The sequence below is a fragment of the Microtus pennsylvanicus genome, chromosome 18 (assembly GCF_037038515.1).
Source record: "Microtus pennsylvanicus isolate mMicPen1 chromosome 18, mMicPen1.hap1, whole genome shotgun sequence".
In the NCBI taxonomy this organism is placed as follows: Eukaryota; Metazoa; Chordata; class Mammalia; order Rodentia; family Cricetidae; genus Microtus; species Microtus pennsylvanicus.
In genome coordinates this window covers 11,050,139-11,074,374 of record NC_134596.1, presented here as the reverse complement: position 1 = coordinate 11,074,374, position 24,236 = coordinate 11,050,139, and the positions used below count along the sequence as shown (strand labels likewise).

Genomic DNA, 24,236 nt, shown 5'->3' with positions numbered 1-24,236 from the left:
ATTAGAAAAAAGTTTTTTCCCCAGACACCCCCCCCCCCCGTGTGTGTGTGTGTGTGACATACATACATATAAACACTTTGGTCTTGGTTTTGTGGATAGTGTTTTATATTATATTAGTGCTTTCTGACTTTGAACTCACAATCCTCCTGTCTCATTCTGCCAAATGCTAAGATACACAAACCCCTTCTACCCCAGCATATTAGACCTTAATTTAGAAGTATTTCCTGTGAAGCAGCTGAAAATGAACTTAGAAAAATTAGAAGGCATATGAATTTATTTTAAATATTTTTATCTTTGTTCAGTGAAAAAAAGGCAAATCTCTATTACTGGTTTTGTAGATGAAGTAATAATAATAGGGAAAAATGTCTCTTAAATTTGGTTTTTAATAATGATGACCATGTAAAGATGAAATATTACAAAATTGTTTTTTGAACTATTAGTTCACATTATATAGGTATCTAAGTAACTTAAAGTTAATCAACCTTATCTAATTTTTGTACTTGATCATGAATTTGCTTCTTATGTAATTTTCAGTGTCTAAAACATAATTGAGTGCCTAAAGACTGTAAATTAATTTTCATTTGTCAATGAAAATTGATAATAAGCTATGCATAATTTAATAAATCTTTTTAAAAACACCTTTCCAGAAATGTCACCCAAGTTGCATATTACTTTGTTTCATTGGTTTCTTAGAACTGTGTACCATCTGTTAATACACTTAATATAACCATAGACTAGATTTGTACAGTTTTCTCACATGCATTTAGTAGTAAAAACTTATATTTGCTATATTAAAATTCTTACATGTTGTTTTGTTCAAAATTATTTTTAAATTTTAAGACTTCGAAAAATTCAAATTATTTTAAATTTATTTTTTATAGGTATGTTCACATATGATGAAGCTACAAAATTGTTTTGGTTTAATCCATCTTCCTTTGAAACCGAGGGCCAGTTTACGCTGATTGGGATAGTCCTCGGTCTGGCTATTTATAATAATTGTATACTGGATGTCCATTTTCCCATGGTTGTCTACAGGAAGCTAATGGGAAAAAAAGGAACCTTTTGTGACTTGGGAGACTCTCACCCAGTAAGTTCTTTATCATTCTTTAATTGGTCTATAAGATACTTTTTAATGTAGAAATACATCCTAATTTATAAAAATATGTTTTTGTTTGGAATCTTTTGCAGTATATATACTGCTACCCAGTGTGGTAAAGTTTAAAATTTTCAAGAGTGTTGTTTTTATAGATTGTATCAAGTGAGTTTTGATTGACCACATAGTGAAATATGAACACTTTGTTTTCGGTGTAGCCTGTGGATCTGCCTGGTGGAATGAGCATCAGCTGTTCTTAGATAGACACAGCTGATGTGTTTTTTCCCCTCCTTGGAGACCCTGTGGGTGTTGTAGAGCACAGTATGCATTATGTCATAGAGTTGATGATTTGCTTAGATGATTGACACATTATCAGTGTCAGTGTTTTGTTTTTATTTTTTCTTTCTTCAAGATGGTGTTTCTCTAGCTGTCCTGGAACTCACTCTGTAGAGCAGGCTGGTCTTGAACTCAGTGATTCATCTGCCTCTGCCTCTGCCTCTGCCTCCCAAGTGCTGGGGTTAAAGGCATGCACTGTCACCACCCGACTCAGTGAAGATCTTTTGTGTCTTATTAAATTACTAGAGAGATGGTAAATAAGTAATTTTGGCTTTATTTTTATTGACAGATAGTTTCTTAAAGGAATGAAACACGCTCTTGCTCTCTCTCTGTCTTTTAAAATGCTTTTTACAAGTTATTTGGTAACCTCACTTCTCTTTCTGGTTGTTAGGTTTTATATCAGAGTTTAAAGGACTTATTGGAATATGAAGGGAATGTGGAAGATGATATGATGATCACTTTCCAGATATCACAGACAGATCTTTTCGGTAACCCAATGATGTATGATCTAAAGGAAAATGGTGATAAAATCCCTATTACAAATGAAAACAGGAAGGTAATAAAAATTTTCTGTCTTTGTTTTGTAAATATAAATTTCAAAGAAATATTCTTAGAATTTTCAAAGAATTATTTATTATTGCTTGAAGCAGTCACGAAAAATTAAATAAACAAATTTATGTAAATAGTGAAGATACAGTTTACCAACTCTTAGATAAGAGCCATTGTGAAGGTACACAATTAATTACTAGAGGAAGAGTCCAGCGACTAGCAGAAAATGAATGGCTAGATCTAGCTATAGTCTAACACTAGAAACGGGGCGCTACCATATCAAACTTTAGAGATAGATAGGACCCAGTGAATAAGGTTCTAATTAGTGTGTATAAATGTTTCCCATTTGAAATATAATTATATGTGAAAATTATTCATTTCGTTAGATTTGGTTTCTGTTTAGATGGTATTCATTTGGGAAGAGGAAATAACTGTATAAGAAAATTATACTGTAAGAAAAATATACTGTATAAGAAAAGTATAAGAAAATTACAATAAGTAGTATAATTTTTAAGAGTATGTAAGTTTATATTAGTATCTTTTTGTAAAATATTTCTGTCAGGATACAGAATACCATTTTTAATAATTTTGGCACAGTATTTGAGCTTACCAACAAATAGTACTTTTGCTGAACTGGATACAGTAGGTAGTTTACCAAAACTTTTAGTAGAAATCATGAGACATTCTTATTTGCTCAAATTTAGTATTCCTATCTTGAATTTATATTTGCATACTTAAAGGATTTTGAAACATTGTGTTGAGGCTCTTTTTATATTAAGTCCTTTTTAATCTTTTATATCAATCTTACTATTATAAAATTACATTTTATATTAATTCCTGTTTTACTCTCAGAAGTGAGGAATTATAAATGTATTTTTCTTTCTTTATTCATACATTTTATTAATTTTTAAAGGCTTTTGTTTTATATGCATGAATGTTTTGCCTTTATGTATGTTGGTGGATTGTTTGCATGTATTGCCCATGGAGACCAGAAGAGGGTGTTTAGTTTCTTGGAAGTAGAGTTACAGATAGTTGTTAGCCTGTCATGCTAATGCTAGCAAATGAGCTTAGATTCTCTGTAAGTGATGCTCATGATTTTCACCACTGAACGCTCTCCTCAAATTTTATTTTTAAAAAATATTTCTGGATGACTTTTTAGGCAGAACTAAAAGCAGCTATATAGCCTAATAGGTAACTGTGCTTACTTCTATAGCATGTGATTTCTTGTTTTAATGTTTGTACAGGAATTTGTCAATCTTTATGCAGACTACATTCTGAATAAATCAGTAGAAAAACAGTTCAAGGCTTTTCGCAGAGGTTTCCATATGGTGACTAATGAATCTCCCTTAAAGTACTTATTCAGGCCAGAAGAGATTGAATTGCTTATATGTGGAAGCCGGGTAAGAAAGACATCTGCCAGTAAAACTTCATAATTTATTTTTTTAATGGTGTGCTGTAGATGCTAAGATTTTTTTTTTTTCTGAATTTTCAGAATCTAGATTTCCAGGCCTTGGAAGAGAGTACAGAGTATGACGGTGGCTATACCAGAGAAACTGTTTTGATTAGGTGAGGCGCTTAGTTCTCCAGAAGGAAGATTGTGTGCATCAAAAGTTTGTGTGTATTGCTGTGGTTCAGACCAGCAAGCTCAAAGGTTCTCATTTGTAAAAACAGACCTGTATTAATTTTAATATCTTGTTAATAATTACCTCATGTATTCAGAATTTGTAAAATAAGAATGCACAAGTAAGGTTTTATTTGTGTGCTTTTCATTTGGAAAAGTTCTACCTGGTTCCTTTTTTCTTTTTTTCTAATAACTTTTTTTATTACTTTATAAATAATACCATTCAAAATTTTGACTTCCTCCTCTCCTCCCACTTCCCTTCCACTCCCCCACTTCCCCTCCCTCTCTCCCCCTTTAGTCCTAAGAGAGGTCAGGGTAACCTGCCCCGTGGGAAGTCCAAGGCCCTCCCCCCTCCATCCAGGCCTAGGAAGGTGTGCATCCAAATAGAATAGCATCCCAAAAAATCAGTTCATGCAGTAGAGACCAATTCCAGTGCCATTATCATTGGCTTCTCAGTCTGCCGAATTGTCAGCCACACACTCATAGGGTCCAGTTTGATGCTATGCTCATTCAGTCCCAGTCCAACTGGATTTGGTGAGCTCCCATTAGCTCCCATTAGCTCAGGCACACTGTCTCAGTGGGTGGACCAACCCCTTGTGGTCCTGACTTCCTTGCTCATTTTCTCCCTCCTTCTACTCTTAAGCTGGACCTAGGGAGCTTAGTTCAGTGCTCCAGTGTGGGTCTCTGTCTCTGTATCCTATCCATCTGTCACTGGATGAAGGTTCTATGGTGATATTCAAGATAGTCATCAGTATGATTATGGGACAAGGACAGTTCAGTCACCCTCTCCTCCACTGCCCAGGGTCCTACCTGGGGACATCCTGTGGACACCTGGAAACCTCTCTAGAGTCAAGCCTCTTGCCAACAAAATGGCTTTCTTAAGATATCTTCTTCCCTTCTTTCATATCCGTCATTCCTCCATTTCAACCATCCCACTCCCCCAAGCTCTCCCCAACTCTCTCCTTCTCCCTACTCTCTCCCCCTCTCCCTTTCCCCCGCCCCAACCCCATCCCCATGTTCCCAACTTTTGCCTGGCAATCTTGTCTGCTTCCAATTTCCAAGAGGATCTATATATGTTTTTCTTTGGGTTCACCTTATTACTTAGCTTCTCTAGGATGGCAAACTATAGGCTCAGTGTTCTTTGTTTATGGCTAGAATCCACTAATGAATGAGTAAATACATGTTCATATTTTTGGGTCTGGGTTATCCCACTCAGGATAGTGTTTTTTTTCATCCATTTGCATGCAAAATTCAAGGTGTCATTGTTTTTTACTGCTGAGTAGTACTCTAGTGTGTATATATTCCACACTTTATCCATTCTTCCATTGAGGGGCATCTCAATGGTTGTTACCACGTTCTGGCTATTACAAATGATGCTGCTATGAACGTAGTTGAACAAATGCTTTTGTAGTATGATTGGGCATCTCTTGGGTATATTCCCAGTGGTATTGCTAGATCCTGAGGTAGGTTGACTCCCAGTTTTCCGAGAAACCGCCACACTGGTTTCCAAAGTGGTTGCACAAGTTTGCATTCTCATCAGCAATGGATGAGTGTTCCCCTTACTCTACATGCTGTCTAGCATAGGTTATCATTGGTGTTTTTGATTTTAGCCATTCTGACAGGTATGAGATGGTATCTCAAAGTTGTTTTGATTTGCATTTCCCTGATAGCTAAGGAAGTTAAACATGTCCTTAAGTATCTTTTGGCCATTTGAACTTCTTCTGTTGAGAATTCTCCGTTCAGTTCAGTACCCCATTTTTAATTGGGTTATTTAGAATTTTAATGTCTAGTTTCTTGAGTTCTTTATATATTTTTGGAGATCAGATCTTTGTCTGATTTGTGGTTGGTGAAGATCTTCTCCCATTCAGTAGGATGCCTTTTTGTCTTAATGAAAGTGTCCTTTGCTTTACAGAAGCTTCTCAGTTTCAGGAGGTTCCATTTATTCATTGTTGCTCTTATTGTCTGTGCTACTGGGGTTATACGTAGGAAGTGGTCTGTAGTAATGCGAGTGGTAGGGCTGCGTCCCCAGCTCCCCGGCCGCCTGCATGGCTAGCTTTACCAGAAATAATTACACGGAAACTGTATTCTTTTAAACATTGCTTGGCCCATCATATCTAGCCTCTTCTCAGCTAACTCACGCACCTGGACTAGCCCATTTCTAATAATGTGTAGTACCGAGGTGCCTTACCGGGAAGATTCTAGCCTACGTCCATCCTGGGTCGGAGCTTCATCGCGTGTGTCTGCCCAGGAGAGGAGAGGATGGCGTCTCTCCCCAGAGAGCAGAGCTGTCAGTCTATCTGGGAGAGGGGAGCATGACACATGACATCTCTGAGCTCACTTCCTCTTCCTCCCAGCAGTCTATTCTGTTTACTCCACCCACCTATGTTCTAAGCTATGAGCCCAAGCAGTTTGCTTCTTACTTAACCAATGAAATCAACAGATTGATATGACACTCCCACATCAGTGGTCTCTTGTGCCCATGTGTTGCAGTCTACTTCTCACTTTCTCTTCTGTCAGATTCAATGCGGTCGGATTTTTATTGAGGTCTTAATCCATTTGGACTTGAGTTTTGTGCATGGTGATAGATATGGATTTATTTTCATTCTTCTACAGGTTAACATCCAGTTATGCCAGCAGCATTTTTGAAGAAGTTTTCTTTCTTCCATTGTATAATTTTGGCTCCTTTGTCGAAAATCAGGTGTTTATAGGTTTGTGGGTTAATATCCAGGTCTTTGATTCGATTCCATTGGTCAGCATCTCTGTTTTTATGCTAATACCAAGCTGTTTTCATTATTGTAGTTTGGCAATGACTCTTCTCTTTCTATTATGTGAAACACATTAAGGAGTATAGATATTAGCTATTCTGCACTAAAACCATCTGGTCCTGGGCTTTGTTTGGTTAGGAGGTTTTTGATGTCAGCTTCTACTTCCTCGCAACTTATAGGTCTCTTTAAATTGTTTACCTGGTCTTGATTTAATCTTGGTATATGGTATTTATCTTTAAAAATGTCTATTTCCTTTACATTTTCCAATTTTGTAGTGTACACGCTTTTGTAGTAAGACCTAATGATTCTCTCAATTTCCTCAGTGTCTGTTGTTATATTCCCCTTTTCATTTCTGATCTTGTTAATTTGCGTGTTCTCTCTCTGCCTTTTGATTAGTTTGGATAGGGGTTTGTCATTCTTGTTGAATTTCTCACAGAACCAGCTCTTTGTTTCATTGATTCTTTGGATTGTTTTCTGTGTTTGTATTTGGTAGATTTCAGCCCTCAGTTTGATTATTTCCAGTCTTCTTTTCCTGGGAGAGTCTGCTTTTTTTCTAGAGCTTTCAGGTGTGCTGTTAAGTCTCTAATGTGAGCTTTCTCTGTTTTCTTTATGTGGGCACTTAGTGCTATGAACTTTTCTCTTAGCACTGCTTTCATAGTGTCCCATAGGTTTGAGTATGTTGTGTCTTCATTTTTGTTGAATTCAATTCCTTGAATTAATTTCTTTATTTCTTCCTTGACCCAGGGGTGGTTCAGTAGTTGACTGTTCAGTTTGCATGAGTTTATAGGCTTTCTGGAGGTGGAATTGTTGTTAAATTCTACTTTTACTTCATGGTGATCCAATAAGACACAGGTGGTTACTCCCATTTTTTTTGGATCTGTGGAGGTTTGCTTTGTTACCGAGTATGTGATCAATATTTGAGAAGGTTCCATGAGATGCTGAGAAGAAGGTGTATTCTTTCCTATTTGGGTAGAATGTTTTATAGATGTCTGTTAAGTCCATTTGATTCATTACATCTGTTCTTTTCTTTGTCTGGTTGATCTGTCCATTGGTGAGAGAGGAGTGTTGAAATCTCCTATTAGTATGTGGGGTTTGATGTGTGATTTGAGTTCTAGTAATGTATTTTTTACATATGTAGGTGCTTTTATATTAGAGGCATAAATATTCAGGATTGAGACATTATCTTGATGAATTGTTCCTGTTATGAGTATAAAGTGTCCCTCTCCATCTCTTTTGATTGATTTTAGTTTGACATCAATTTTGTTAGATATTAGGATAGCTATACCTGCTTGTTTCTTAGGTCCGTTTGCTTGGAAAACCTTTTCCCAACCCTTTACTCTGAGGTAGTGCCTGTCTTTGAGGTTGAGATGTGTTTCTTGTAAACTGCAGAATGTTGGATCCTGTTTTTGTATCCATTCTCTTAACCTGTGCCTTTTTATAGGTGAATTGAGACCATTGATAATAAGTGGTATTAATGACCAGTTGTCGTTAACTCCAGTTATTTTTTTTTTTTTGGTGGTAGTGTGTGTGTGTTTCCCTTCTTTGAGTTGTGCTGGTGGAGGGTTGTCAGATGTCTGTGCTATTGTGGGTGTTGTTGGCTTCCTTGGGTTGAGGTTTTCCTTCTAGTACTTTCTGTAAGGTTGGGTTTGTGGATATGTATTGTTTAAATCTGTTTTTGTCATGGAATATCTTGTTTTCTCCATTGATGGTGAAAGAAAGCTTTGCTGGGTATAATAGTCTGGGCTTGTATCCATGGTCTCTTAGTGTCTGCAGCACATCTATCCAAGACCTTCTGGCTTTTATGGTTTTCATTGAGACGTCAGGTGTAATTCTGATAGGTTTACTTTTATATATTACTTGACCTTTTTCCTTTGCAGCTCTTAATATTCTTTCTTCTGTATGTTTTGTGTTTTGATTATTGTATGATGAGGGAATTTTTTTTTTATCCACTGTATTTGGTGTTCTGTAAGCTTCTTGTCCCTTCATAGGAATATCCTTCTTTACGTTGGGAAAGTTTTCTTCTGTAATTTTGTTAAATATATTTTCTGGGCTTCTGAGCTGGAATTCTTCTCCTTCTTCTACCCCTATTATTCTTAGGTTTGGTCTTTTCATGGTATCCCAGGTTTCCTGGATGTTTTGTGTTAAGGATTTGTTGGATTTGCTATTTTCTTTGATCAGTGAATTTATTTCCTCTATAGTATCTTTAGCGTCTGAGATTCTTTATTCTATCTCTTGTATTCTGTTGGTTATACTTGTCTCTGTAGTTCCTGTTTGTTTATTTAGATTTTCCATATCCAGCCATCCCTTGTTTTGTGTTTTCTTTATTACCTCCATTTCGGTTTTCAAGCCTTGAACTGTTTCCTTTACCTGTTTGATTGCTTTTTCTTGGTTTTCTTGGCTATCTTTGAGGGATTTATTAATTTCTTCTTTTTGTTTGTCTTCTCTTCCATTTCTTCAAGGGAGTTTTTCACTTCCTGTTTAAGGGTTTCCATCATTTTCATAAGGTTACATTTAAAGTCGAATTCTTCTACTTCTTCTGGGTTAGGAAGTTCAAGTTTTCTTGTTTCATGTTCACTGGATTCTGGTGTTATCATGTTGCTTTTTAGGATGATGGAGGAATTCTTGCATTGGTACCTGCTCACCTCTTCTTTCAAATGAGTCGAACAAATGAGGTCCAATCTTTGCTGTGGCTGACTGCGTACTCTGGAGTTTTTCTTGGTCTGCCCTCTCTTAGGTCCCCTCAGCACTGGAGTACGCTCTCTGTTCTCCACCCTGAAGCGGGCTGAGTTGGGGATCCAAGGACCCCGCAAATGAAAAGGCAGGCTTAGGGGGCAGGGTCGAAGAAAGTCAGCAACCAAGAACACACCCCTCTGGATGGCCAGAACAGTTTACGGAATTGGAGGGGGCCTGGAGTCAGTTCCCTGGGACTGTCCGGCCTAACAGCCACTTACTCACCTCTCTGGATCTGCTAAGCCCTGGTTACTTTTTTTCTACTTGAGAGTTTTTTTTTTCAAATGTTCCACCCCCTTTCTTTTTGAGATTAGAGATAGTTCTTTATCTTTTTTAAATTAAGTATTATTTTATGTATATTGGTGTTTTGTCTGCATACACACACACACACACACACATACACAGACACACACACACACACACACACACACACACACACACACACACACACACACACACACGGTGTCAGATTGTCGGATCCTGGAGTTATAGACAGTTGTGAGCTGCAGTGTCAGTTCTGGGAATTGAAGTCAAGTTCTCTGCAAGAGCTGCCATTGCTCTTATCCACTGAACCATCTCTCTAGCCTCAGCAATTTATCTTTTAATGGTTAATTTCTACTTTAAAGGCTTGATTCAGCTTGTATTTGATTTTTTTCCTACTTGATAAGTTTTTATTTGTACTTCAATCTAGAGGTACTTTAAAATTAACAGTCTCTGCCTTTTAGTATGTTTTTCCCTGGATGAAGATAAACTACCTTATTAATTTGTTAAGTGTTATCAGATGGTATTGTCATTTTAGTCCACATTTTATTACCTGTAGTATTGATAAGTATTATCTGTAGTGCTTACCAATATGTGATTTTCCAGAATTAGAGATGTGTGTTATATTATACTTTTCATGCTAAATGAGTCTTTCTCATTGTTAGTTTTTTTGTTTACCAGAGTCTTACAACAGCTTAATTGCCATCTAAACAATAGTTTTCTAAGTATCACAGTATGGTGTTTGTGTTCATGCTGATACTGATGTGTGGGGTAGCTTTTAAGTGCAGTGAAGTATGCAGAACTTTACTGGACATTTGGGGATTTGGATAATTGCACCTTTGCAACACCAAGGTACAGATTCTATTATGCAGGTTTCTTTGGCTCTTTTCAGCTGATTCTTGTCCCTGTTGGCAATCACTGTTTAGATTTGTGTATCACTGAGTCTTTTTCCCCCTTTCTTTCTTATTTCTTTACTCTCTCTTTGTGTGTGTGTGTGTGTTGTTCTTGAATTTAATATAAATGGAGTGTGTAATTTTGAAATCTATTCATGTTATTACACTAACTTACATTGTGTTTTTTTATGGCAAAGTAATGTTTTAGATGAATGTATGGTGTTTGCTTATCCATTCTATTATCGATGTCAGTTGGACTTATTTGAGATTAGAACTATTACAAATAAAGTTATCCAGTCTTACTGTTGAAGTGTTTCCATTTCTTGAGTACAAACATAGTAGGTAGAAGTTTGTGGCTTTGTAGTAGATACATTTTTATCTTTAAGAAACATTGCAAGAATTTTTTTTTTGCTAAATGGCAATGCTGTTTTGCCCTAGGAGGACCAGCAGTGCCAGAGCCCAGCTCTGTATTTCTTTTAGTCTTTGATAGTTAAAATTTGTTATCTCTGATGACTCATGATATTGAGCTGGCTTCACTTTTTTTTTTGCCTTTACTTTGTTAATTGTCCTTGTTTTTCTTGTCATTGATTATTAACTTTTTCTTTTAAAATATATTCTTGATAAAAGATCATTACTAACATATTATACGTACGTTCTAGTTTGGAGCTTTCTTTTCCCCACTGAATTTCTTTTTTGCCGAAAATGAGTTATTTCTTAATTCTAGACTTGGTTCTTTTTGGTATATTCATTTGTTGTCTTGATCAAGACAATTCATTTGTTGATTCCTTTAAATTTATAGAACAAGTCTTTACATCAGAAGGTGCAAGCACCTTTAATTTTGTTGTTATATTTAAAATAGGTTTTTTTTTGCTTTTTTTGAAACAATCATACAATATATTCTGATTATAGTTTTCTTCTGCCCCTACTCCTCCCAGGTCCTCCCACCTCTCCTGCCATCTGAATCTACACCTTTTCTGATTAACAAACATCTAAGAAATGATAATAAAATCAGTTAAATGAAAAACAAATTAGAATATGACAACCAAGAAAAAGAGCCAAACAAAGGCACAAGAAACACATATAGATGTAGAGACACATGTTTGCATACTCAAGAATCTTATAAAAAAAACATAAAGCCATAGTATATAATCAAAGATTCTTTCAGGTTAGGAGATTCTTACCGTTGTGGGAGGAAGAACCTCTGTAGATCCATTGACTTAGTTCTGTATTGGCCATCTACTGATAGAAATGGGGTCCACCCATAAGAGTAGTTTCTTTCTCCATTGAGACTCCTGTGGAGAAAACCAATTTCTCATTTGCAAGTGGCTGTCATTTGTAAATAGATACAGTCTAGGTTAGGGTTGGGTATGTATGTTCACTTCTTTTAGCTCTAGGACCACAGCTAGTGCACGCCATTACAGATTCTGTGCATGCTGCCTCAGCCTCTGAGTTCATGTGTGCAACAAGCTCGTTGTTTTAAAAAGGCCCTGGGTCCTTAGTATTGTCCATTCTCTTTTGTTCTTAACCCCCCTTCTTTGTCCTTTTTCATAGCATCCTTAGGTTTTTAAGATTGCAAGTTTTTTATGTTCACCCTTAATATTTTTGAATTTACTTTTAGTTTATTTATATTTATCATAATTTTTAAAATTTATCTCTAGTTATACTTTAGTCTTGTCACATCTTTTAAAGCTTTCTTTCTGTTAACATTTTCTAAACTTGTGTTTCTAAATTAGTTCCTTCAAATACTGTTATTTAATTTACTATGTTTATAGTCTTAGTTTTAATGTCTGTATTGTTTTCATCTCTTGTTGATACCCTCTAACTGGACAAGGTTTTCATCCATATACTGTTTAATAAAAATGCGTGATGTTTTATTTTGATCCTCAGTTTTGCTTTTTATTTTTTTAAAAAAGTAACTTTCCTATTGATTTACATTGAAAAATAAAATTATCTTTCAGTAAATTAAAATGTGAGACAACTCAGTAATAGAACATAATAGATAATTGTTTATATACTTATTTTTGAAGATAGATTGTTTTGTTTTTGTGTTTTAATTTTATGTGTATGGGTGACCTACCTTCATGTGTTCATGCAGCGTGTGTGTTCAGTATCTGTTGAGGCCAGAGGAGGGAGTCAGATTTGCTGGCACTGGAGTTAGGGTGGTTGTGAGCCCTAATTGTAGGTCTTATAACTCCAACCTCTACAACAGCAGCAGGTGCTCTTAGCCACTGAACACCTCTCCAGATCGACTTCTAGAATTTTCGGTTAAAAGTTATACTACTTTTTCCTATATCTAATTCACTTAGATCTTGAAACCTTCAATTAATTAAAAATCTTTGTTCCTGCATGAAATACAAATAGTTTTCTTATAATGTGTTCAGCAGGACCACTCCATACGTTTGTGAGTATTACATGCTATGCACATTTTTAAAACTGCAAGCACCTTCTTTTAGTCAGAATTCCTTTTATCCGGTCTGCTTCTCCCTTTAGTTAGAATCTCTTTTACTAGGTCTGCCTATCCCTTTAGTTAGAATCCCTATTACCAGGTTTGTCTATCCCTTTAGTTAAAATCCCTTTAACCAGTTCTATCTTATCCTTTTTGTAAAACTGCCGCTCCTTTCTTCACAGCATCCTATGCCTGCCTTTTTTCCCCTATTATGTTCCTTTACTTTATCTTGCATATTGTTTCTTTTGGGATTTATTATTCCATGTCTTAGTTTTATTCTTGGCATTGATTACAGATATTTTTATTACACTTTTTAAATTTTTGATCTGAATAGATTTTTGGAGAAGTGAATAGGATCAGATCTATTTGGTACTTTCTTCTGAGCTTTGTAAATACACATTTTTTTTTAATTAAAGACTTTAGTGGAAAAAAAAACTTTAGTGTAGGTTATAACAGGAAGAGGAGAGCTTTTTCAGCATTGTTTTTATTATGCAGAATTTCTGGACCTCTGAGGTTTCTTGATTTGTTTTTCACATTTTAAAAACAACTGCAAAAATGGCTTTTAAATAACATAACCAGATCTGGTCACTTACCGCGATTTATCTGCTTTCTCCATAACCCGCAACGATGCTTTCTTAGATGACTGATTTAAGTCAAGTTTCAGAGCCTTCCTACAGTGTGAGAAGGGTTTTATTTTAACCACCCATCTTGCAATATAGCTTTCAAATTTTTAAAATAATTATTTGAAAGTTTCATTTATGTATACAGGGTATTTTGATCCTCTTTTCCAACTCCTACCAGAGCCCAACCTCCTGAGTCCAAAACTAGAATGACCCACATATACATGCATGGGAACCGATCCACTGAAACATAGTCAACCTGTCAAGGGATGCACCACCAAAGAAAACCTGATTTTCCCTTCTCCAGCAACAAGTAGCTGCCAGTAGTTCCTGTGTAACTTTTGTGTACTGACAGAGGTCTTGAGGCTACAGTCTACATTTCTCCTGCCAACCCACAAAAACAAAGTCTACAAATAGAAGTCTGGGCCTTTCCTTTTAGCTGAGAGATTTTTGCATGCATTCCTTGTCCAGTTTCCTATTGGCTGTGTGTACCATTATTATTTTCTCTAGGTGTGTATTAATTTTACAAAAAAAAAAAGTGATTGGGGAAAGCCAGGAAATCTGATAAAGCCTTCAGATATTGAAGTTTTGGAAATAATTTGATTAATGTATGTAAATAATTTAGATAATAAAAATAGTCTACCAAAATGTCAAGTAATAAAATCTCAAATAGAGATTTGTAAAGCATGATGTCTCTTTTGGGGTTTAAACTTTTGTTACATTTATTTTGTGTATGTTTGTGTGTGTGTGTGTGTGTGTGTGTGTGTGTGTGTGTGTGTGTGTGTGTGTTCATGCACATGCATGGGTGTACATGTCATAGAGCTAGTGGAGATGACAGAATATATACCATAAAGGAGTTGACAGATTTCATGAAAAGTGCTGTTACCCATTGATGATTCTGTGTAGCCCTCTTCCAAGATTTTTGAGAAAAGAACTATAAAACATAAAATGCGCTCTGTTGCCAATTAAAAATACTTCTGAATTTTTTCTAAAATTGTAGTTTTCCTAGCTATGAATTAGTGCTATATTCGTTTTACAAATAGCTAATTCAAGGAAACCAAAATTGCTTATTATGAGCTTGTGTGTTGCTTTTTGAACTTAAAGTAATACAAAGATTATTATATTATTAAATTTAGTTCATAGGTTTTAGTCAGCCAGATATTATATCTTGTAGATACCACATGTGGGATAAATATCACTATAAATCTTTTCCTCAAGACACTACTTGAAAGGAACATTTGTATTTCTGCTATTAAGTGTAACTTTTTCTTAGTTACGTCAGTTCATGTTTCTATTATAATCTAATCTATCACCATCTTGCCTTTACAAAGTTTACTATGGAGTGAGTAAACAGGAAAATAATGGAAGAATGATAAATAAAATATATTCCATACGTGATTGGTATCCTTAATATAACTGAAAGTTATCCTTAATGATTTTGTAGTACCATAAGCTTATGTTTGTAATAATGTCAAATTAAAACCAGTATTTTATCTTTTCTCAATAGGGAGTTCTGGGAAGTTGTTCATTCATTTACAAATGAACAGAAAAGACTCTTCTTGCAGTTTACAACAGGCACAGACAGAGCACCTGTGGGAGGACTGGGAAAATTGAAGATGATTATAGCCAAAAATGGCCCAGATTCAGAACGGTAAGTATTGACGTGCAGCACCATACCTACCGTAAACTCTTTTACCTCATGCCGCACATACTTGAGCAGAGGCAACATTTAGCCTCTTTGTTCTTTTATATTTCATAGAAATATCCAAGTCAACAAAGATTAGTGGAGGGAATATTCTGCCTTTACTACTCAATTAATATAGACATACTTAAAAAGTAGTTAAGAAGTTACGTGAGTTCTTAGTTTGTCAGATTTGTATGAATTATCCTTCTCTTTGTTTTACAATTTAATAAGAAAGCTGTTTTATATAACAATCTCTAGAATTCTTACACTGAAATATAGACAGTTGTCTGTTCTCTAAAGTTTATTATAGAATCCTGAACTACATGATTTTGACACTTGATTGTATCCTTTCCTCATTAAATACTTCACTATTTTACGGTGGGGCTAGACAATATAGCCTTAGAAGTATGTTGACTTTGATATACATTGACAGATTTCATTATTGTCTATTCGTTATTTGATGCATTATGGCTCTAATTTTAATTAATTTATATTTGCCTTCCAATCATGTTCATTGTCATTTTGCCAACTGTATTTCTAATGAATATTAAAGAGCACAGATCCTGAAATCTTTAATACTAGGTTTGAATTATTTTTAATTTTAGCTTAAGTTATTTAGTGATTTCTACTTTCAGTAGGTTTAGTGATACCTTGATATGTTTGTTGTGTGAATATTCAAGTGAACCACAGAGCTTAATTTTCTAAGAGCATGATGTAGAATAGAACCTGACCCTCATATTAGTGTCATTTCATTGGATACAGACCTGCTCATCTTTGTAGCGCAGCAGTTCCGTGTTTATGATTTCATCTGTAGCTTCTCATAACAAACCATCTTAACTGCATAAGCATCTGATAGGAGCGGTTATCACTGAGCATATTTTTTATGACTTATGATTCCTGTTTTTCTCTTTCTATTCAGGTTACCTACATCTCATACTTGCTTTAATGTCCTTTTACTTCCGGAATATACAAGCAAAGAAAAACTTAAAGAGAGATTGTTGAAGGCCATCACATATGCCAAAGGATTTGGCATGCTGTAAACAAAACAAAAACAAAAAAGAAAAAAATGAAAAACATTACAAAACTTAGTAAATATAATCAGAGGGATAATTTGGTGGTGATAGTGTCCCAGTACAGAAAGGCTGTAAGATAGTGAACCACAGTAGTCATCGATGTCTGTGCCTCCCTTCTTCATTGGGGACATTGTGGGCTGGAACAGCAGATTTCAGCTACATATATGAACAAATCCTTTATTATTATTATAATTATTTTTTTGCGTGAAAGTGTTACATATTCTTTCACTTGTATGTACAGAGAGGTTTTTCTGAATATTTATTTTAAGGGTGAAATCACTTTCGCTTGTGTTTATTACTGCTTGAGGTTGAGCCTTTTTGAGTATTTAAAATATATATACCAACGAAACTACTCTCGCAAGGAAAACATTGCCACCATTTGTAGACCATGTGTAATCTTCAAGTATGTGGGTTTTTTTGTTTGTTTGTTTGTTTTTTTGGTTTTTTTTTGTCCCTGTATCTAACTCAAATCAGGACCTTCTCCCCCCCCGCCCCCCCCATCAATTTGCTTTTGAAACTTGAAGTCTTGGAAACAGTGTGGTGCAAGTACTGCTGTTCTAGCCCCCAAAGAGTTTTTCTGTACAACATGTGAGAATCAATAAAGATGGAAGGGAGAACTTGGAATGTTTGAACCACAGCCCTCAGAACTTGACTTTAGTAACAGCACAGCAAATTAAACAACTCATGCCACAGTGTGTTGTCTTCATGTGTCTGCAGTGAATGGTTCCAGTAGCCAGTCCTCTTAGTATGTGAAAGGACAGGGTTTTTTTTTGTTTGTTTGTTTTGTTTTTGTTGTTTTAAGTTTACTGGGGAAAGTGCATTTGGCCAAATGATAGGGTAGTCAAGCCTATTGCAACAAAATTAGCAAGTTTGTTGTATAAACAAGCATGTAAAAGTGCACTTAAAATGAATCTTTATTATTACCTAGATTTTAAATAGACAATCCAAAGTCTCCCCTTGTGTTGCCATCATCTTGTTTAATCAGCTATTTTCCAAGGCACTCGATCAGTGTTGCAGCATAACAGAAAGGATGGCTACTGTGCCTTGTATTCTTTAGTCACACAATGAGCAGGCCTGCAAATGAATGGTACTATTACTCCTGAGAATCACATTGTATATCCCCCAATTTAAATTTTACTTCAAAAGTGTTAAATATTTCATGTGCTATAGAAAAGTACAAATAGGCTCAAATTACTGGATATTTAATGTAGTTTCCCATTCGTAGTCTTTTGTGTCTGTGATGTTAATTTCTTGTTGCATAATGAAATAAAAGAATTATGTATTTTTAACTAAGGAGAGACATACTGGTATATCATTTTACTACAAGCTACAGCTAATTTGTTGAGCTTGTGCCTTGATTATTTTAAAAGTTAGTACAAAATCAACCTTATATTTTAAAATTAGCAGAGGAAAATGTAGCTTTCAAATCATTGAAAGTGGGGAAAGGATGTCTTTCAGGATTTTTTTCATTGTTGTAGTAATTGAAACAGAAGTATTATTTACTGTAATGCTAAATAAAGCAGTGGCTTAAAAAAACAAACTGTACCTTAATGGGGAAGAAAAAAGAACACAGTGCTTTCCAATTGTGATATTTTAATGTGGGTTTATCCTGGGCTAGCCTTTAGAACACTGTTGTGGTATGTATGCTACCTTGACAATAGGACCCCTAAATGTGACTCTAGTCATCTTAAAGGGCCTCTCATCCACTTTGCTTCTTATGTATTATGAAATTGCTAAGAAGACAAATTAAGTGGGTACATTTTATAAAATAAATTTGTGAAGAAATGTGTGTTCTTCAGTTCTCAAGTTTTATTATCACTACAGTATTGAAGTAGTTGTGATACTATACTTGTGTGAAAGTTTCAAGTGATAATATAGATTATCAGACAAATGTAACATCAATATATTTAATAGAAAGTGGGAAAAAACCTAAAAGAGTTTTAAGAGGATAGAATAAACTCATTTGCTTCTTAATTAGTTTTTCTCAGCATGTTACCATGTTATTATGGCTACCTTTTCCTTATTGCTTTCTTAGACTGGCAAGGAACAGTATCTTACGAGTAAAAAAAAAATACCTTTTAGTGTTGTCAAATGTCTCAAAGTTACAGCATAAAAGCACAGCCTGCAGCAAAACTTTTCTGGAGACTTGGCAGCTGCAGCAAATTAATTGTCTGATTGTATATATTGTGGTCTATAGTTAATTGTGTGAACAAGTCCAGTTACAATTACCTTAGCTTTATTTGGAGATACATCCCTGTATAGGAAGGTATATGTCAGAAGAAACCTATAAATGAGGCTCCGGAGAACACGTTCATGGTATCATGTGGCACATGCTTATGACTAGGCAGCATCACTGTTTCTATAAGGTGGCTATGCTGAAACTTAAACCTGACTTGAGGAATTTTTTCTCAAGAATTCACATAACCGACTGGAGAAAGTGTTTTTCTGAGGCTACTCTGTATCTTTACCCTTCCTCCTCTTCCCAGGACCACCAGAGTAAAATAATAATAATAATAGCAACTATCACTTGTTGCTTCTTTTACCTTTTCTCCTCTTATTCCATGTCAGGACTAGAAAACAATCCCTGGTATTTGGTGGGAAGGTGTTTAGACAGCCCCCCCCCTTTTTTCTTATTACATTCAAATCAGTAAATTGACTTTGCTAACAGTTACAATAAGTTTTAGTTACACGTATGTACTACATTTCACTTTGTGAAGGCTCTTAATCCAGTAATATTTCACTGAAAGTGTGCTTTGAATGTACTTTGCAACAATACTAGTAATCTCCTATTTTCCATATGGAGAACTCTTGTTTTTAATCCTTGATATCACTGCAGCGTTGGGCTACTACTTCCTGAACAGCTCATTTTTCCATCCCAACTCATCTACACTGTGTGTGGATACTCTTCTGATTGTACCTATAAGTACTTGTCTAAACTTTTTGGTCAACCTCAGTAATTCCCCAAGATTCTTCTCTAGCAGCTTATCTTATCAGACCTCTATTTCCAAGATGTCTTCATGGTATCTCAAAGTCAGTACAGTACCTATAAAAACAAAATTTGTATTCTTGTATTTCCTAGCCATTATTTTTTGCTTGTGGGGACTGATGAAATGGCTTAGTGGGCAAAGTTTTCCACACAAAATTTGATGACCTGAATAGTCTCCCCAGACTCCACATACACATGGAAGGAAAGAGGAACTCCCTAGCAGTATCCTGACCTTTTCACATGTGCTATGACTTTTGCTGCCCCCCCCCCCAGTTTATCATACATATAAGAATAATACATTACATTCATTATGTCTCGTGTTTAATGCAGTTACTGACATCTCTCATCCCTAAAGTTGTTGCAAGTTGTCAGCCCTTTTCTCTCAAACCTATTCTGTTCAGTTTTACTTTATTTCAGGCCCTAATCCCTTGGTGCAGGTTATCTTCCCTGACTCTTAATTACTTCTAATTCTTTTCATTCTCCTAAAGCAGTTTTTCTTATTTAATGTAATAACTTCCCTTTTGGATAAGTCTTGCCCCATACAGAGGGATTTCTGTGTAATTTCCTAGTGCAGTCTGTTCACCAACACCCCTCCACATCCCTACTTAGCATTGTTACTTAGACTTTGTACAACTCACATATTCTTGAAGTTGAATATTCAAAGTATCATGTTCATAAAGACTTCTGTTCCCACAGTATGCCTGCATACCCATAGTACACAGCCTGGTGGATCACATTTACTGGAACAGTTGAGACTTTCATGAATGACTACTGTTCTCTTATGGGTTAGGTTTGATTTTTGAACTTTTCTATTTTTCTTTTTAACATTTTTTGTCTTGCGTGGAGTCTAAATAAAAAGTCACAGTGGAAATTGGCCTGTAATGATCTTTCTGTCTTTTAGGCAGTAGGTACAGAAGAGACAGAAGGATCTATAGAAAGATCAGTAGGTGGTTATGTTGAAATTTAAACCTGTTTTTAGAAAGAACTGTTTTTCTGAGGCTGCTGTTCGTGATGTTCAGTCCTTTAGTTGCTTGTTTTAAGACTATCTTTACCCTCTCTACCCTTCCCAGGACCACCAGAGTACAATAATACTAATAACAACTTTCACTTGCTGCTTCTCTTCTCTCTTCATCCTCTGTTGGTCACCATAGAAAATAGATCTATTCTGGACTCATTGAATCATATTAGCCTATGGAAAAGGAAGTCAGAGAGTTGGAAAGCAAGAGTTTTTGTGACTCTCTACTTTCTACCTTCTGTTGTACTCTAGCAATCAGGAACCACCTTATTTACGCCGTCCCACAAGCTTCCCTTTATTTCAGAACTGATGGCAGCTGGCACCTTCAGTCATGCTATTACTTGTCCCTCAGATTTTCACAGAGGAATCCTCCAGATGCTGTTCTATGTAAATGGGAGTCATATTTAGCATTTTCTTATACTTCGTAAGTCAAATTCCTATAAATTCTGGTGAGAACTTTCAGTGGCTGCTGAGTACCTGTGCACATGCTCCTTCATTTCACAAAGTAAGTCAGTCACTGTAACTTGAGAGATTATACACCTTACCAAAAGTCCTATAGCCAGGAAAAAGAATGACTAATCTATGGTCATCCATATGACCACCTAATAATTGTCATCTTCCCCTTGCAAAAAAAAAAAAGGCATCAAATTAAGATTCTTAGGTTGATATGCATGGGACCTAGGGTCATTATCCTAATTATTTTTCATTCTTCAGAAGTCTGTAGAAAATGATGTGAAAGGTGTATGAAAAATAGTACAGAGGGGTTGAGATTGTCATTCAAATGACTCCAGAGTTTAGTTTTGATCCTGTCATTCCCTTGACTTGGATTTTACCCAATCCTACCTTACTGTGTGGTTTTAATGAAAATGCCATACAGATGCTAGATAACATCTTGGAAGACATCCTGAGAGGAGTTCTCCCAACAGTTGCTTGTTAACTAAAAGAAAAACATCAAGAGATTGGAATTGTCTGTAATAAAGATTTATTTTGGAAGAGTTGACCTTATCCACCTTTAAATGGAAGAGATTTGCTTTCACTCAGCTTTGTTTGAGATAAAATTCACATAATATAAATTCACCCCTTTAAAATGTGTAAAATTTGTGGTTATAGTATATTCACAGAGTTGTGAAGTTGTCCTTATATATAATTCCAGAGCATTTTCATCACTGTAAAAAGTTTTCCGTACCCATTAGGTGTGACCACCTGTTCTTAACACCCAGCCCCTGGCAACTACTCATCTACATACATATGCCGATGAATTTTTCTGTTTTGGACATTTCATGTTAATGGAGTCATGATATGTGGCCTTTTTTGTCTGTTCCCCAACCGCCCCTAAAGATATGAGTTCAAAGTACATTCTTGTAGCATGTATCGGTACTGTTTTCTTTTGTGGCCGAATATTGTCATTGTGTTGATATAATGTATTTTTTTGCTTATCTATTTGGTTGTGGATATTGTATTGTTTCTGCTTTTTGCATATTATGAATACTACAACTATGAACACTTTGTGTACAAGTTAAGTTTTCATTTCTCTTATGTCCTGTAAATATCTTATGATTTTAATTCTTAAATTTAGGTCTTTGATCCATTTTTGCATGTGATGCATTGTAGGGATCCAGTTTCATTCTTTAATATGTGAATATCAAGTAGAACAAATAATTGTTACATAGACTAATAATTATCTCTTTATGAATAGGCTTGACATCTTTGTGACAAAACAAATTCCCTGACACACACACACACAAGTGAGTGTAAAAATGGACTCCTTGACTTTAATCTATTGTTCTGTGTGTTCTTAAGCCAGTACCACATTGTCTTAATTGTAACTCTGTAGTAGGTTTTGAATTTAGGATGTGTACGTCCACCAATTTTGTTCTACTTCAAGATCATTTTACCTATTCTGGGTCCCTTGCATCTCACATGGATTTTAGGATCAATTTGTTAATTTCTGTGTAACAAGCACCTGTGATTTTGATAGTTTTTGTGTTGATTCAATACATCAGATTGAAGTATGTTGGTATTTTAACAGTATTAAATTTTCTAATCCATAAACATGGAGTGTCTCCATTTATTTAGGTCTGTAATTTCTTTCAATGCTATTTTATAGATTTTAGTGTATACATCTTGAATTTATTACATTAAATGTTTTTCAAAGGTATTCTTCTTGATGCTATTACAAACAGTTGTTTTATTTTGGATTATTCGTTGCTAGCATCTAGAAAGGATTGAATTTTGTGTATTGACCTTGTATACTACAGCTATTCTTAGCTGATTCTGTTTTTAATTTTTTTTCTGTATACAAGATTGTGCATTTGTCAATAGAAATACTTTTGCTTCCTTTCAAATCTGTATTCTTTTTATTTGATTTTCCTGCCTAAGTGCTCTGGCTAGCACGTCCAGTATAATAATAAATAGAAGTGGCAAGAGTGGACATCTTTTTCTTGTTGCTGATTTTATGGGGAAAGTATTAGGTCTTTCACCATTAAATATGATGTTAGCTGTGGGTTTTTCATAGATACTGCAAGTTGAGGAAATTTCCATTTATTCCTACTTTATTGAGTGTTTTTTTATCAAAAATTACTGAATTTTGTCAAATGCTTCTGTATCTATTAAGGTTGTCATGTAGTTTTTGTCCTTTATTCTCTTGATATGTTGTATTACATTGATGGATTTTTTTGTATATTGAACAAACCTTGCATTCCTGGAATAACCCCACTTGTCTATGCTACATAAACCATTTTCTATGCTGCTGGATTTGGTTTGCTAGTATTTTGTTTAGCACATTTGCATCTATATTCATAAAAATATTGGTTTGTAGTTTTTCCTACCTTTTTATGGTTTTGCTATTGGGGTAATTCTGGTCTCAAAATACGCCAGGAACTTTCTGACTTCTCATAAACAGAATAAGGTGTGTTTGAAATAATATACTTTGAAACTTAATCTGTGATCTTCAGATATTGGGTGACACAAGAGTGATTAATGACTCTTGCAAGGATTCCAAGGTAAGACTTGCCAGAAGTAGCTTTTGGCTGCTGAATAAAGGGCAGTTAACAGCAATCTCATCAAGCTGGGTGTTCCTCATATGTCATTGTTACATGACTTAAGGATTCCCTTGCACAAATAATCTTTCTTACTAAGCAACACACCTAGAAGCGGAGTGCCACCCAATGTCGAAGCTTTGAAGTAGGAAACATTGGAAGCTAATGACCAAGCCGAACAGTGTCAGGAGGGATTGCCAAGAAGGTTAAATACTTGAAAGTTACCAATACCCCACTCTCCACTACCGCTTGTCAGAATCCTTACAACTGCATAAGTAAGACAGTATCTTTGCAGTGATTCCCTCTAGTGCAGAAGTGCCCTAAGTGGCTGTTAAGCCTGAAGGATAATGGAAAGAAATGTGAAGTGTCTATGATGAAGAAAAATCTCTATATTTAAAATTTTAAAGATACATAAATTTGCATCATCAGAGCTATCCAAAGGATTTAAGAAATGTGGAATGTCTATGATGGAGATTAAAGAAAGTGTTGCTGCCAAAAATGTTTCCCAGGATCATTTATTATATATTTTTGCTTGTAATTTTAATTTTCTCCGAAGATAAAACTTGGTATAGAAAGTTCAAGAATGCCTTGGTCACAACTTGACTTCATCTTTGCTACCCATTCTCACCATTTTTATTCATTGTGTTTGTAGGCCCATATTTCTATATGATACGGCAGTCAGTCATAGTGGTCACATGCCCTTCAGACAGGCTGTAGCTACCCTAACAAAAGCTCAGGATACGCTATTCCTTGCTTTTTAATTATGTAGATTGCCTGAGAAGAGGTGTCAGTTCAAGCTAGTGACAGAGTTGAGGACATGACAAAATGGGCATAGAAAGGTGTGGTCAAAGAGGTAGAAGTGACTAAAAACCATTCACCTGGTTACCTAGGGAACAGAATGCTAATGTATTTTTCCCCTCAGCTTATGTTTTGATATATAAGGCTGTTTGGGGAATAAAGCAGGGGAATTCTTCAGGATGTGAACTCAGGACTTAATGAGGGACCACTGAGAATCTCCCTCCCGATAAAGCCATGTGAGTTGTGTCTTTATTCCCGCGCCTCCACGCCGGTCCAGAGAGAGATAGTTTATGTTGGGGTCTGGCCCAGAGAAATAATTTATGGTCCA

At 35.5% G+C, this 24,236-nt stretch overlaps 1 protein-coding gene across 2 annotated transcripts in view; it reads left to right on the top strand.

Annotated features, from left to right (window-relative positions):
• Positions 1-22,826, top strand: part of Ube3a (ubiquitin protein ligase E3A) — a 68,955-nt gene extending 46,129 nt beyond the window's left edge. For both annotated transcript variants that reach the window (XM_075953165.1, XM_075953166.1), the window contains 6 exons: positions 882-1,087; positions 1,821-1,985; positions 3,223-3,378; positions 3,471-3,544; positions 14,822-14,965; positions 15,918-22,826. In XM_075953165.1, the coding sequence (XP_075809280.1) occupies positions 882-1,087; positions 1,821-1,985; positions 3,223-3,378; positions 3,471-3,544; positions 14,822-14,965; positions 15,918-16,038 (866 nt within the window). In that variant the 3' untranslated portion in view covers positions 16,039-22,826. The remainder of the gene's footprint in view (positions 1-881; positions 1,088-1,820; positions 1,986-3,222; positions 3,379-3,470; positions 3,545-14,821; positions 14,966-15,917) is intronic.
• Positions 22,827-24,236: the final 1,410 nt, after the last annotated feature.